Source organism: Otolemur garnettii, unplaced genomic scaffold, assembly GCF_000181295.1.
Source record: "Otolemur garnettii isolate 467f Iridium unplaced genomic scaffold, OtoGar3 scaffold00062, whole genome shotgun sequence".
NCBI lineage: Eukaryota > Metazoa > Chordata > Mammalia > Primates > Galagidae > Otolemur > Otolemur garnettii.
The window spans coordinates 7,421,049-7,435,945 of record NW_003852457.1 but is presented as its reverse complement, the minus strand read 5'-3'; the positions used below and the strand labels follow the sequence as shown (position 1 = coordinate 7,435,945).

General features: G+C 38.7%; 1 protein-coding gene across 1 annotated transcript in view; it reads right to left on the bottom strand.

The window, feature by feature from the left end:
* Window positions 1-14,897, bottom strand: part of TMEM71 (transmembrane protein 71) — a 35,706-nt gene that overhangs the window by 766 nt on the left and 20,043 nt on the right. Inside the window, exons 5-7 of the mRNA XM_012807000.1 lie at window positions 12,725-12,800; window positions 4,408-4,469; window positions 4,247-4,307 (exon numbers count right to left, since the gene is read on the bottom strand). Coding sequence (XP_012662454.1) covers window positions 4,247-4,307; window positions 4,408-4,469; window positions 12,725-12,800 — 199 coding nt within the window. The remainder of the gene's footprint in view (window positions 1-4,246; window positions 4,308-4,407; window positions 4,470-12,724; window positions 12,801-14,897) is intronic.

Below are 14,897 nucleotides of genomic sequence, written 5' to 3'. Positions count from 1 at the left end.
GTCTTTGGCTTATTAGCTTCTGAACATGTTTATAGATGAGGGAGAGAGTTGCAAAATCTCTAATATACAGGCAGCGCTCCTAACTATCAAGGAAGTACTTCAAGAGATGTGATGCAGCAAATATATTCAACTTAATGAATATTTATGGAGTACCTGCTATTTTCAAGGCATTTGAGGTGGATACAAATGAAGTTAGTAGTCCTTGTTTTTCTGGGTCTTAATTGTAAGTGTGTGTGTGTGAAGTCAACCTAACTACCTCCCGTGTGTGTGTGTGTGTGTTTCTGTTTGTGTACATGTATTATGCTGGCTGGGTGGAAAACAGAAAATGAAGTGGGAATCAGAAAAGAACAAGTTAAAGCATGTACACCAATATCAAAGAAGGGATTTTACCCCACAACTGAAGTGGTAGATTAGAGTGTTTACTTAGGAGAGAACAAAAAATTAGCTCCGAGCAGTGGGAGGTGCTGAAAAAACAGGTGATACAACCCCTGCAGATCAGATATTGGTTTTTCCAAGAAGCCCTTCCTGCCCACACTCCCTACCCCTCCTTGTCTGGGGAAACGTCCCTCCTACTATTCCCTTGGCATCTATACTAACCCTATAATTGCTCTTACTGAAATGCCACTTCACCTTGCTCTCTACATGTCTGTTACTGTAAAGGCATCACCACATGCCTTCACATTGCTCCCTTGGCACCTAGCAATGGTGTCTAACCCATGGTAGATACTCTGGAATTGCCAGCTGAACTCAACTGGACACTCCATATAGTATAGAGCACATCACAAGTTCTCAGGTTTTGGTCAGTGAAGTGGTCCCACTTTAGAAATCAAGACGCAAAGGTTTTAGACATGATCTTGCCAGTATTCTCATTGCTAATGCAAACAATTTCCTGAAGTTATAATACAAATTAAGATCCTTCAGATTTGGGTTCAGAAGACTTTAAATCAGGATTCAGAAATCCTCTCTTTAAACAAGCTTCTCAGCAAACACCAGAGCAGCACTCAGGAACATTGCTCTCCTGATAGAGCTCCCCAAGAGAGGAGGCTAGTGCTGCCTTTTATTTTTCTATTAGTTTTATGGAAGGATGGAAATATATATTTTAAGTATTTTAAAAACAATGGTAAACATAAGTAGAAAAAATCTGATGAAACCAGGGAAGTTCATTGCTGATCTCATTCTCTAAAGCTCTGTATTTTCTTTATTTAAGGTTAGACATGTTTTTGGTTACATAGACCACTTTTGTTATGATTAAGACTGTCCATCACCCAGATAGAGTTCCCTCTACACATTAGGTAGGTTTTCACCCATCCCCTTCTGCCCGCTCCTCCCTGCGTGATTTCCACTGAGTTTTACCTCCTCCTTTGCACATACGTGCTCATCAGTAAGTTCCAACTTAATAGTGAATACGTGTGGTGTTTGTTTTTCCATTCTTTAGATACTACACTTAGGATAATGGTCATCAGTTCCACCCAAGTTGTTGCAAAAGGCCTGAGCTCATCCTTCCTAGTTGAATAGTACTCCATAGTATACATGTACCACATCTCGATAATCCACTCATGAATTGATGGGCACTTGGGTTGATTCCTCATCTTTGCAACTGTGAATTGGCGTGCAATTAATGTTCAAGTGCAGATGTCCTTTTGATAAAATGACTTTTTCCTTTGGGTAAATACACAGTTGTGGGATTGCTGAATTAAATGGTAGGTCTACTTTTAGTTCTTTGAAGACTCTCTATACTTTTTTCCATAGAGGTTGTACTAATTTGCAGTGCCACAAATAGTGTATAAGTATTCCTATCTCTCTGCTTCCATGCCAGCATTGATTGTCTTTGGATTTTTTTTTAAAAGCCATTCTACCCAGAGTAAGGTGATATCTCATTATAGTTTTAATTTGAATTTCCCTGATTAGTGATGTTGAGCATTTTTTCATGTATTAGCCATTTATCTTCTTTTGAAAAGCTTCTGTTCATGTCTTTTACCCAATTTTTAGTGAGGGCCATTTGTCTTACTGACTTGCTTGAGTTATTTGTAGGAATAGCCCTTTCTAGTCAGTAACCCTTTATGGAATGTATAGTTTGAAAATATTTTCTCCCATTCTGTAGGTTGTCCACTTGATATGTTGATTATTTCCTTAGCTGGGCAGAAGCTTTTTAGTTTAATCAAATCCCATTTATCTTGGTTGTTGCTGTGATTGCCATTGGAGTCATCTTCGTAAATTCTTTGATATCTAGAACTTTTCCAACATTTTCTTCTAGCATTCTCAGGATTTCATGCCTTGCACTTATGTCTTTTATCTATCTTGAATTTTTGCGAGTGGTGAGAGATGGACACTGTTTCGTTCTCCATGTGGCTGTCTGATTCTTTCAGCAGCTTTTATTAAACAGGGCTTCCTTACCTCAGTGTATGTTGTTGTCTGCTGTGTCAAAGATCAGTTTACTGGGTGTGTGTGCTTTTATATCTGAGTTCTGTTCTGTTCCATTGGTCTATATCTCTATTTTTGTGGCAATATCATGCTGTTTTGATTATTATAGCCTTGTAATATAGTTTTAAGTCGGCTAAGGTGATACTCTCAGATTTGTTCTTTTTTCTTAAGATGGTTTTGGCTATTTGGGCCCTTATCTGTTTCCGAATGAAGCATAGAATTAATTTTTCTAGATCTGTGAAATATGTCATTGGTATTTTGAAGGGGATTGCATTGAATCTATAAATCAGTGTAAGTAGTATGAAGATAATGTTGATTCTACGGATCCAAGGGCAAGAAACGTTTTTTCCATTTGTTTGTGTCATGTGCAATTTCTTTCCTCAGTGTTTTGTAGTTCTCTTTATGGAACTTTTTCATCTCCTTGGTTGACTATATTCCTAAGTGTGTTATTTTCTGATATTGCGAATGGTATTGAGTCTTTGATTTGACTCTCAGTTTGGCTGTTGGTGTATAGGAATGCATTTGCATGCATTGATTTTTGTAACCTGAGACTTTGCTGAATTTATTAATCAATCCAAGAGTCTCCTGGAATCTTTGGGGTTTTTTTAGATAAAAGATCATTTCATCAGCAAAAAATGAAAGTTTGACTTTCTCTTTCCCAACTGGATACTCTTTATTCCTTTCTCTTGTCTGATTTCTCTGGCTGTTATCTCCCATCTTAAAACCTAAAGATAAGAGATTTAAACAATTCATTGTCTGACAAACCATAATGTTTCCATTTCTGAAAGGTAATAAAATCACTCTTTGGAGGAAAATCTTTTGCATTATTAGTCCAGTCCTGACTAGGGTATTATCTTAGCCCATGGAACTAAGCACATAAGCAAAACTGTAGGAATGTCATGTAAGATATGTCTGTAAGCCTCTGTACAGACCCAGGGAACTTCCTGTACCTGGAGGGAAGGATATAAGTGTCCTAGAAGCATTCTAAAGGAATTTTTTTGATTTCAAGGGTAAGGGCTTTTTGGGATACCCCAAACCCAATTTTCTAAATATCAGGTTAAACAAAACTTAGCTATATCCATACCCATCTCCAGAAACCTGGAATATGTAGAGATTATGGGAAGCATCACTCAAAGTAAGTCAATGTTGGCTATACTCCTAAACAAAATAAATCTTCACTTAAACCCTACCGTGATTTCAGAATTAATGCAAAGATTTCATAAACAGGGAAACATAGTTTCAAGAGTGTCACAGTGAGTTTATAGACCTTGGTCTCCAAGTTATGGGAGTTTGCCCTGGAAGCCATGTTGAAGTGAAGGTAATTAACACAGTTCATGTTGTGAGAGGATAGTGTTCTGCAGACTGTTTGAAATTCTGTGAGCATCTCACCCAGACCCCAATAACCCCATTGAAAAATGCTGAACCATGGCTCTTGCCACCTAGGGAAATCATAAAATGAGTAAGAGGACAGAGAAATCACATTTTGTAACTGAGATCATTTCATGGGCAGTTTGCCAGCTATTTGGGAAGCTATAACATAAAGGTCTTCTTAATATGAGGTATTTATAAAGTGCAGTGCTATGAATCTATAAAAGCACTTTTAGAATGATATGAAAGGACACTATTCTATCTATTTTGATATAAGAATTTAGGATTAGGATAACATTATTAGATTTTAGCAGGAACAGAAAGTAGTCTTCAGCATGAATGAGTAGGACATTTCCTGTATGTAGTAATTGCCATCTATTATCCAGCAGAAACACTCCCCAGATACCAGATTATGGTCATGTTTGTTCAGACAACGATGATAACATAGGTAACTCACCCAATATAAGTCGTGGCTTTGAAATAGCTGGCAAGGCTGAAAAACAATGATTTTGCAGCATCTTGGGTGAGAAATAGAAAATATTTAAAAATCATTTTAAAATGACAAATTTGGAATGAAATACAGGAATCACAGTGATAATTTTAGCAACAGATACTTACAAGCTACCATTACCAACAGCAAGCATGTGAAGACACTGGCTAACATTCCTTCCATAAACCATCTGAAACAATAGCATTGCTCAAGTTTAGCACACAAATGATGCATTCCCAACCCTTTTAGACTTACGATAGACCTATGATTTCAAGATCTACTATAAAACTGCAGTAATAAAAATAGTGTAGTATTGACAAAATAATAGACACATGGATCAATGAAAGAGATTAGCCCAGAAATAGACCCATCCAGACATAGGAACTGATTTTTAACAGAGGTGCAGAAGAAATTCAAAGGAGAAAGGATAGTTTTGTTTTTTTGACAAAAGGTATTAGAACTATTGGATATTCACATGCAGAAGAATAAACCTCCACATCTGCACCATAACTTACCCAAAACTTAACTCAAAATGGGTCATAGTGGAGACAAAGGCACTGGCCTAAATAACTTTGGGAAAGTTTCGGCTGGAACTCTAAGCCAGGTGTGGGTACATGATTCTGAGACTTCTGTATGTTCGTCCTAAGACTGAACAAGTGCCTGTATCTGGCTGCTGGTGGGCACCTGGCTTCCTCCTGCCGGAGCAGGAGGCTGCAGGTACATCAGTTGAGGGCAGAGTGAGCCGTGTGGTACTGGACTAGAGGTAGATATGTCAGTATGAACTCATAGTAAGCTTTATATGGACAGATACAGAACTTTTGACACGTATACATGCACGGACTGATTTTTATACATGTTTCCTCATTCATCTACTGGCAGGGCCTATAAGCAATAACATCCCAGGAGTGCCAAGCACATCCAACACCTAGATCTTGGTTTCTAATATTCTGCAATACAAGGAACTAGGAGTTCTTAGAAAAATGGCTCAGGTTTGGGCAGGGAAAATCCACGATGAGCCTTCTGGTAGTGCCAGAAGCAAGAAGAAAATTTTTTTTAAATAGGAATATGTGAAAGGATACAGGAAAGAGTATCCCAATAGCAAAAGTGGGAGCAATTTGAGCAAGAAAGTCAACATAAATATCAGATTGTAACCCAGAGTATAAAAGGAAAATCCACGAGTATATACTGATACAAATGTTTAAATAACTAAAGCAGGAAGAGAAAAACTAAAGGATAGTTAAGGCAGTATAGCCATCACCATGGGAGTAGATGTTCCCCAGCTAGATTTAACTAAGGAGGAAAACTATTATATCTGTGGAGAGAGTGCTTACAAAGGCAGGAGTTATAAAGGAGCTTGGTGTTTAACAGATAAGAATGGGGAAGGGTAATGTGGGGTGTCTGGCACTGCTGGACTCTGGAGGAGGGGAATGGATGGAAGAAAGATGGGTAGATGGGAGAAGCAGATCTGAAGCTTGCTAAGGATCTGGACTTAAATATGTCATCTGATTGAGTCTCATAGAGACACAGGGAGGCACAAGGCTGGTGGGAGGAAAATTAGTTACGAGGCTACCGTGTTTCCCAGAAAATAAGACCTACCCCAAAATAAGCCCTAGAAGGATTTCTATGCATTTGTTAAATATAAGCCCTACCCCAATAATAAGACCTGGTGATGAGTGTGGTTATGCAGCATATGTGCTTAGCCATGCCTGCATTTCAGAGCAGAGTGGTAAGGAAGACTGGAATACCTTTCATCTGCCACAGCTCCTTTCTCCGAGCCATTCACACTTGTGCGGGTGTGTGTGTGGTAACCTCAGTCACAGGCATCCTATTGCGCACATGTGAACGGCTAGGGGAAAGGAGTTCACAATCACTAGCCCAAGCCTCACCAACGAGGTCGGTTCCCCCCTGTCAGGTTCCAGAAGAAGATGACTTAACTGTATTTGAATAAATGTAGATTGTTGTATTATACTTACTAAAAATAAGACATCCCCTGAAAATAAGCCCTAGTGTGTCTTGAGAAAAAATAAATATAAGACAGTATCTTATTTTGGGGGAAACATGATACTTGCAATAGCTCAAGATAGGCCAGGCATGATGGCTCATGCCTATAATCCTAGCACTCTGGGAGACTGAGTTGGGTGGGTTGCTTGAACTCAGGGGTTTGAGATCAGCCTGAGCAAGAGTGAGACTCTCTCTCCAAAAAAAAAAAAAAGTAGCTCAAGATACATCTGAACCACAGGCACAGCAGTGGGTGGGTAGAGGTCTAGTTTACCCTCTCCTCTAAATCCCACAGCATTCACTTACTGTAAAAATGCTGCCCAGAGCACCCAGCCCTACCACTCTCTTTCACAAATGATCATTCCATTTAATAAAATAATTCTTCTCTCTTGAAATAAAGTTCATAAGTAATCCATCTGCCTACACATCTAAATAAAAGAGCTACAATAAATAAGAAACAAAAGATGATTTAAAACAAAATAATATACAAGTATGTATCACCACACTAGATGGCATCCTGAAGTACAGTTGCTCCTCCATATCTGTGTTCCATGGACCCAACCAATCAAGAATTGGAAACATTTTTTAAACAGTAATAAAGTAACACTAATACAAAATATGAATTTTAAAGTAATAGAGTATGACAATTATTTACACAGCATTTACCTTGCATTGTAAATCTAGAGATGATTTAAAGTATATAAGAGGATATATGTAGGTTATAGGCAACTACTAACTGTGCCATTTTATATAAGAAGATTTTGGTACCCAAGGGAAGTCCTGGAATCAATCCTGAGTGTCCTTAGGAACAGCTATATCCAATGCTGTGCTTCCTAATTGTGAATAATGTATATCTTGGAAGTCCTTATTGGTGCAGATCTCCCTTCCTCTGTCCCCATCTCTCTAACTTTATCACTTAATCTATTTCTATGGCACTTCACAACCACATAGCATTCTGTTTAGAGAAAACTAATTTATTTGTCCAATCTATGTATGAATATATGGATTATTTCTATTTTTTGCTATTGCAAAAATGAGGTTCAAGGGACCCCAAAAAGCTAAAATGATCTTGAGAAAGAAACCTAGAGGACTCACACTTTTCCAATTTCAAAACTTACTACACTGAATGCAAAAGAATGAAGTTCAACCCTTAATTTAGACCACAAACAAAAACAGGAGGTGAATTAAAAACCTGAATAAGAGCTAAGACTATAAAAGCACTTACAACAGAACATTAGGGGAAGACTTCATGACACTAGATTTGGCAACGACTTACTCAGTTTGACACAGAAAGCACAGGCAACAACAACAAAAATAGATAAAATAGACTATATAAAAAACTTAACACCTCTGTGCCTCAAAGGATGCAATCAACAGAGTGAAAACGTAACCCACAGGAGAAACTATTTGCAAATCATGTATCTGGTAAGAGGTTAACAACCAAAATGTACAAAGGACTCATAATTCAGCAATAAAAACACAACCAGATTAAAAATTGGGCAAAGTACTTGAATAGATAATTTGCAAAGAAGATGCACAGATGTCTAAAACATATGAAAACACGGTCAACATCATTAGCCGTCAAGCAAATGCAAATCAAAATCACAGTGAAATATCATACCACACCCACTAGGACGGTTCTAACCCAAAAGAGACAATAACAAGTGACGTCAAGGATGAGGAAAATTTGGATCCCTCATACATTGTGGGTGGGATGTAAAATAATGCAGTCCATTTGGAAAGTGTTTCAGCAGTCCCTAAAAATGTTAAACATAGTGTTACCATATGCCCCGAAATTCCATTCCTAGGTATTTACCCAAGGAAAAGGAAAGCATATGTTCACACAAAAACTGGTACACCCATGTTCCTAGCAGCACTGGTCATAATGATCTACTGGTAGGCACGATTCATTAAGTGATTGAATAAAACAGTAAAAATCACATCTACATGGGAATATTATTTTTTGCAGTTTTTGGCCAGGGCTGGGCTCGAACCCACCACCCCTGGTATATGGGGCCAGTGCCCTATTCTTTGAGCCACAGGTAGCCCTACATGGGAATATTATTGAGCCATAAAAATGAATGTTACAATTGGGTTATAGCTCTCATAAAACTATAAATTGGTTTCATAGTAAGACTGAGTACATTGGATACTTTTTCTTCCATTCTTGAGATACTTTGCAAAGAAGAACATGTTCCAGCTCCATCCATGTAAACATGTAAGAGGTAAAGTCTCCATCTTTAAGGCTGCATAATATTCCATGGTGTACATATACCACAATTTATTGATCCATTCATGGGTCAGTGGGCACTTGGACTTCTTCTATGACTTAGCAATTATGAATTGGGCTGCAATAAACATTCTGGTACAAATATCTTTGTTATAATGTGATTTTGGTCTTCCAGATATATACCTAGTAGAGGAATTGTAGGATCACATGGCAGGTCTATTTTTAGTTCTCTAAGTGTTCCCCAAATATCTAGGGGGAAGGATGGGTGGAGGGAGAGTAGTTGGTGTGACCACACCTACAGTGCATCTTACAAGGGTACGTGTGAGAAAATGCTGTAAAGGCTATGTTGACCAGTTTGACAAAAGCATTTCAGATTGTGTGTAAAACTAGCACATTGTACCCCATGATTGCATTAATGTACACAGCCACGATTTAATAAAAAGAATGTTACAATGTAAGGAACCTTGAAAACATTATGCTAACTGATAGTTTGTGAATATAGTAAGCATCTAAAAATGACCTCTTAAAAAAATGACTTTCAAAACTATTTAAAAACACAGTAAACAGCGTTCTCTGTATGTCATTTTATACATTGTCAGCGTATGTGCAGAGAATTCCTTAAAAGAATATGGCTTGTCCAAAGCAGATATGCATTTATAAATTTGGTAAAAATTGTCAAACCTCCCTACCTAGGGGTTTTAAGTATAAATTTGTTAAAATTTCACCAGCAACGAAGCAACATGTCTGCTACTCCCCAACCTTGCCAAAAAAGTGTGTTACTAAACAGTTGGACTTTTGCCAATCTGAAGGGTGTTTTTTCCCCAGGAGGGGATAGATTGTTTTAAAAAAGAATAATGTCTTTACTGTCTTTATTTTCAAAATATGAATCATTTGAGAGAGACGAAAAATAAATACCAAAGAGAAAGGAAAATATCAAAAAAAAAAAATCTCACCATCCATAAGCAGTCATCGCTAAAATCTGATGGTATCCTTCTAGGCAGCTCTTCACATCTTTAAAACTTTTTCTAAATTGAGCTCTAACATATGTACAGTAAGTATATAAAGTGCATATCTTGATTTTTATTTTTTACATCAACCTCTGTAGTTGCTACCCAGATGAAGAGAAGAATATTGCCAGGACCCTCTAGGGTCCCTTTGCTGTCCCTTGTCACCCACTATTGACCACTATTCTTGCCCCTGTGATAATTGACTAGGGATGCTTCAAGCAAAGCAAAACTAATCTAAAAATCTAAATTCTGAAATGCTCCAAAATTTACAACTCCCTGAGCGCCGACACGACACAAGTGGAAAATTCCACACTTCATGTGATGGGTGCACAAAATTATGAAAAATATCGTATAAAATTCCCTTCGGGCTATGTGTATAAGGTGCATGTGAAACATAAATGAATTTTGTGTTTAGACATGGGTCCCATCCCCAAGATAGCTCCTTTTGGTATATTTAAATATTCCAATCTCTAAAAAAAATTTCTAAAATCAAACACTTCTGAACCTGTGTGTAATCACATGGATTCCAGTCTGTCTGCGGTCACGGACCTATCTGTAAGAAAATTCCACACACTTGCCCGTGTCTGTACTTCTTTTATAAGAATCCCTTTTACTTAACCTTTTTATATAGAATAATTTAGATACACAGAGAAATCGCAAAATACAGGACAGAAGGTTCCCACGGCCCTCAGCCAATGTCCTCTATTACTAGTGTCTTCTATTACTATGGTGGCTTTGGCACAACTGAGGAAACAACCTTGGTGCCCTGCTATTATCCCAACTCCGTGCTTCCTTGGGGTTCAGTCTCTTCCCTTTTCTCATCAGGAACCCATCTAGGTTACCATGTTACATGTAGCCAGACTCCTCTTAGTTTTGATGACCTTGACAGTTTTAAGGAATTCTAATTAGAAAATGTGACGAATGCCCCTCAATTTGGGATTTTTCTGTTTTCTTATGATTAAACTGAGGTTTTCAAGACCACACAAGTGAAGTGAAATTCTCTCCCTTGTGTCCAGGGTAATGTAATCAATGTAACTTCTTATTCTTAATTTCAGCTTACTATTAAGGTTACATAAATTGCTTTTGCACAGTTAAGGTCTGGTTGTAGTTGTGTTCTTCACCCAGGAAGTCTGCCACTTACCTGTGCAATGTACCCAGTGGGTGGGAACTTACCAAGTCCTCTTCTATTTCCCTCTATTTGAATTTAAGTTTGTTTCTCTCCCATGTGAGCCTGCAGTTATTATCTACTTTCAAATTGGTACTAAGTACATATGATACTTATTTTTCCATTCTTGTGATACATTGCCTAGGATAATCTCAATCTGTCCAGGTTGTTACAAAAGAGAATCTCTTATTTTTTGTAGCTAAATAATATTCCACGTGATATACACATAACTACAATTTATTAATCCTCTCACATGGTAAAGGACACCAGGCATAACTCATCGCTGCTGATTCTGACTTGTTCACTGAGATAGTGTTTTTTCAGTTTCTTCCCTGTAAATTTGCCTTTTCCCCCTTCATTTCCATACTTTTTTAAATTTCTGAGACAGTCTCACTATGTCACCCTTGGTGGAGTGCCAGAGCGTCACAGCTCATAGCAACCTCAGGGATTATGTGATTCTCTTGCCTCAGCTTCCCAAGTAGTTGGGACTACAGGTGCCCGCCATAACACCCAGCTATTTGTTGTTGTTGTTGTTGTTGTTGCAGTTGTCATTGTTTAGCTGGCCCGGACTGGGTTTGAACCTGTCAGCCTCGGTGCATGTGACCAGCATTCTACCTACTGACCTACAGGCGCTAAGCCCATTTCCATACTTTTTGGAAGCAAGTTTCTAAATCCGCTCACTCTCAAAGGACTGAGAGTTAGGTGCCATTGATGAAGGGTGTGGGGGGGAGTTTAAACAAAAACTAACCCAAGGAATAGTTCATTAATGGTTCTGTGAAATAAAAGAAAGTCTTCCTTACTCAACTTGGAGGTTTGGAAAACACCAAGTGAAACCAAGCTACACATGTGTCTTCATCACGATTTCACTGAACCTCTATTATACTGGTACACATCATGATCCTCCAGCTTGGAATATAGAATGCATAATTTTGCAAATTTATTTTTAACCATAGGACCTCCTTCCCCCCTTTTGTTCTTTTGGTCCCATTGTGATCTAAAAATGCTTTTCAAACCCCACAATTATCTGGGAAGCTATTTTTTAACATCAGTTCTTAGTAGATCTAAATTAGTATCTCAAGAGATGGGATCTAGGACTTTGTATCTTTAAAAAAAAGCAGCTCCCCAAGTGGGGCTAAGATTGGGCCCCCAAGATGTGGGACTCAAGAGCAGGTAGCAGTTGCTGGGCAGAGTTCAAGGACCATAAGGAGCTCCGGATTTGACTATTCACCCTTGTTTTATTGACTCAGCAAATATTGATAAGCCCTGGCACTGAGAATAGAGCAGGGAGGGAGTCAGAGTGTCTCTGCTCTCAGGCAGCTCAGTCTTGAAGGTGAGCAAGATGACATTTAGACAAGTGAACATTTAGTAGGTTTGGGGAGACAGGGGCTCTGACAAAAGGAAAAACAAGGTGTGTGTGACAGAGAGGTGTGCTATTTATACAGGGTTGTCGCAGAAAGTCTCTCTGATAATGTGACATTTGAACAGATTCTCAAAGAAAGTCAAATCACTGGCTGGAGAAGGCTTGAATGAGGCAGAGTCCACAGCAGGTACAAAGGCCCTGGGGCACGAGTGGGCTCAGCACCAAGGAGCTTGATCACTGCCCTGGGGACTAGGGAAGGACCAGAAGGGAGAAGAACATGCAGAACAGAGGGGAGAGCGGGAATATGCCCATAGTAGGCAAAAAGACATTTTACGTTTGGATATTCACATATATGGGAAAGGTGGATTTTCAGGAGGGACTGCAAGGGCCCTTGAACTCCAGACCAGGCACTTAGACCGCACCTGTGGCAGGAGTCGATGAAACTCTACACAAAGGATGATATGGGGTAAAATCCAATTTTAAGCAAGTTGCACTGGTTTTTGTATGCTTTGTAAGAAGATGGGAGGGGTGGTGAGAGAGAAACAGGCACTTAAAATGGACAGACAAGTGAGCCTATCTTAACCATAGAGCTATCTAAAATGTTTTGGGGAAAAATGCAAGGGAGTCATCAATCAATTACACTTCAGTAAATAGGAAATAACCGCTGCATGAAAATCGGAATTACCTTGCACACGCAAAACTGACTAAGCACACAGCAAGCAGGATTGCCCGAAAGGAGACCTCTTGTGACAAACTGGTTTCTAATAGAAAGAATAAAAATAAATGAATTAGAAATCATCACTGATTAAATAGAACAAGAAAAGCATACTCAAACTTCTTTTCTACCCACAAAAAAAGATATTTTTGAAGGGTATTTCAGTACAAGCAATTTGTCATAAATAACAAAATAATATACAGGGTTATTCATTAGAAAATGTCTATAAATTCTTATAAAAGAATATACAATTTATACAGTCTTGGGCTTGCCTTTTCCTTTACTGTTAGGAAAAGGCTTTGTAGAGTTTATGCTAATGTCAGAGATTTGACACTGATGAAGATGACAGTAATGATAGGAATGCCTAAAATCTGTAGAGTGCCTTATAATTCACAAAGAGCTTTTATACATCACTTCATTTAATCAGCACAGCAACGATTTTAGGCAGGTACCATTTTCTTAGTTTTGCAATTGAGAAGACCAAGACTGAGAGAAATGATGAAATTGCCCAAGGTCACACCACTATGAGTTGTCAGAGCCAAGATTTTAAAACTACATCTAGACAGAACATAATGTTTTGTCTGAAGTGGGGAAAGGACAGACAATTGCAACTTTGCATACTGGAAGTCTCAAAGGACCAAAAAGAGAACATATATTATGCAATATTTGTCTTTGCAAAACTCTTTGCATCAGTAAAATATTTCAGGGCTTTCAAGCCCCTGTGGAAACTACAAATCCTCCAGCAATTCTTAACATAAGAGTTAAACCAATGATGAACCTGAGTATTACTCTGATCCCCTCCAAGAAATCAGGGCTGGCTTAAGAATGACCACATAAAGATCTAAAGGAGGGGCCACAACTTAATTGTCACCGAATGCTCCAAAAGCTCAATTCTGCAAGCGTTGTTTAAAACTTGGAATGACTTTGTGCTAAGAATGCATTTATTTTTGCTATTTATGCTATGAATGAGGATTGAGTTAGCTAACAAAACCTAGTTAGCCCACAATGGGGGTGGAATACTGAAGATTGGCAATTCAAAACATTGCAGTAGTAAATTACGTGACTGCCAATGCACAGTATTTCATGTACACTGCGGATTAAGTATGTTATTGTGAGTTCAATTGAGCACTCAGCCATCCTTCTAAAGTGTGCTTCTATTCTTAGCCACTCCTGATTTCATGCAGAATTGGAAAAACATTTCCTCATAGAAACAAATGCAGCTTGAAAAATTTGACAAGAGCACTAGTCGTGGGTACTGAAGGATGAATGGGTTCAAATTTGAGTTCTACCAACATATGAGTTGTGTGACTTTGGAAGAGTTATTTCCTGATTTCTTCCTTCAGTAGCCATTTATTTATTCCCTATTTGGGCTCAACCTCCTTCAGGAAGCCTACCATGATTTCTCGGGCTCCTCCCCTGCCCTTTCCCTATACCTTGCTCCTGTCTCCATCAGCTCTCTTTTCACACTACTGAAATTGGTGTTATTGCCCTCATTTCCCTGCTAGACTGCAAGCTTGTTGGACTCAGCCATCTATTTCTTGGGGAATCACCTCTCTCCTTCTCTTAGCTCACAGTTTAGGTGGAGTTACTGATTTCTCTGATATTCCTCCTGATTCCTTCCAAGCTTTTTGGAGTTTGGAATCCTTACTGGCAAAGTTTTTTCAATGGAAATGGGGAACTTCCAGAATCAGTGAATCTCATTTCTGGGGCTCTTGTCATATCTGTGTAGTCTTATGATCTCTTTTCCCAAAAGAGAAACTTAGAAGGGTGAAAGGTGTAAGCACAGAGGCAGCAGAACCATCACAGAGAGAGATCCTTTTAAAAAATAACACAGACATGGAAGAGAAGAGGTGACAAAGGATAGAGACTGACACTGTCCTGAACTCTACGCCTGGAATTTTCACCAACAGGAGTCAATACATTTGGCTATTGATTAATCCAGTGTGAAGTGGGTTTCCGCTCATTGGAACTCAAAAAGCCCCAAGAGACATAAATGATGTTGTCCGTGTCTATATGCTTAGCGCTGAAGCATCTCCTGGGACAGAATGCACACACGAAACCTGCATGAGAAGGACTTTAACCAAAGAGGCAGACCCTGTCCACCCAGGGCTTCAAAACCTAGTGAAGTCAAATGTCTCCAATA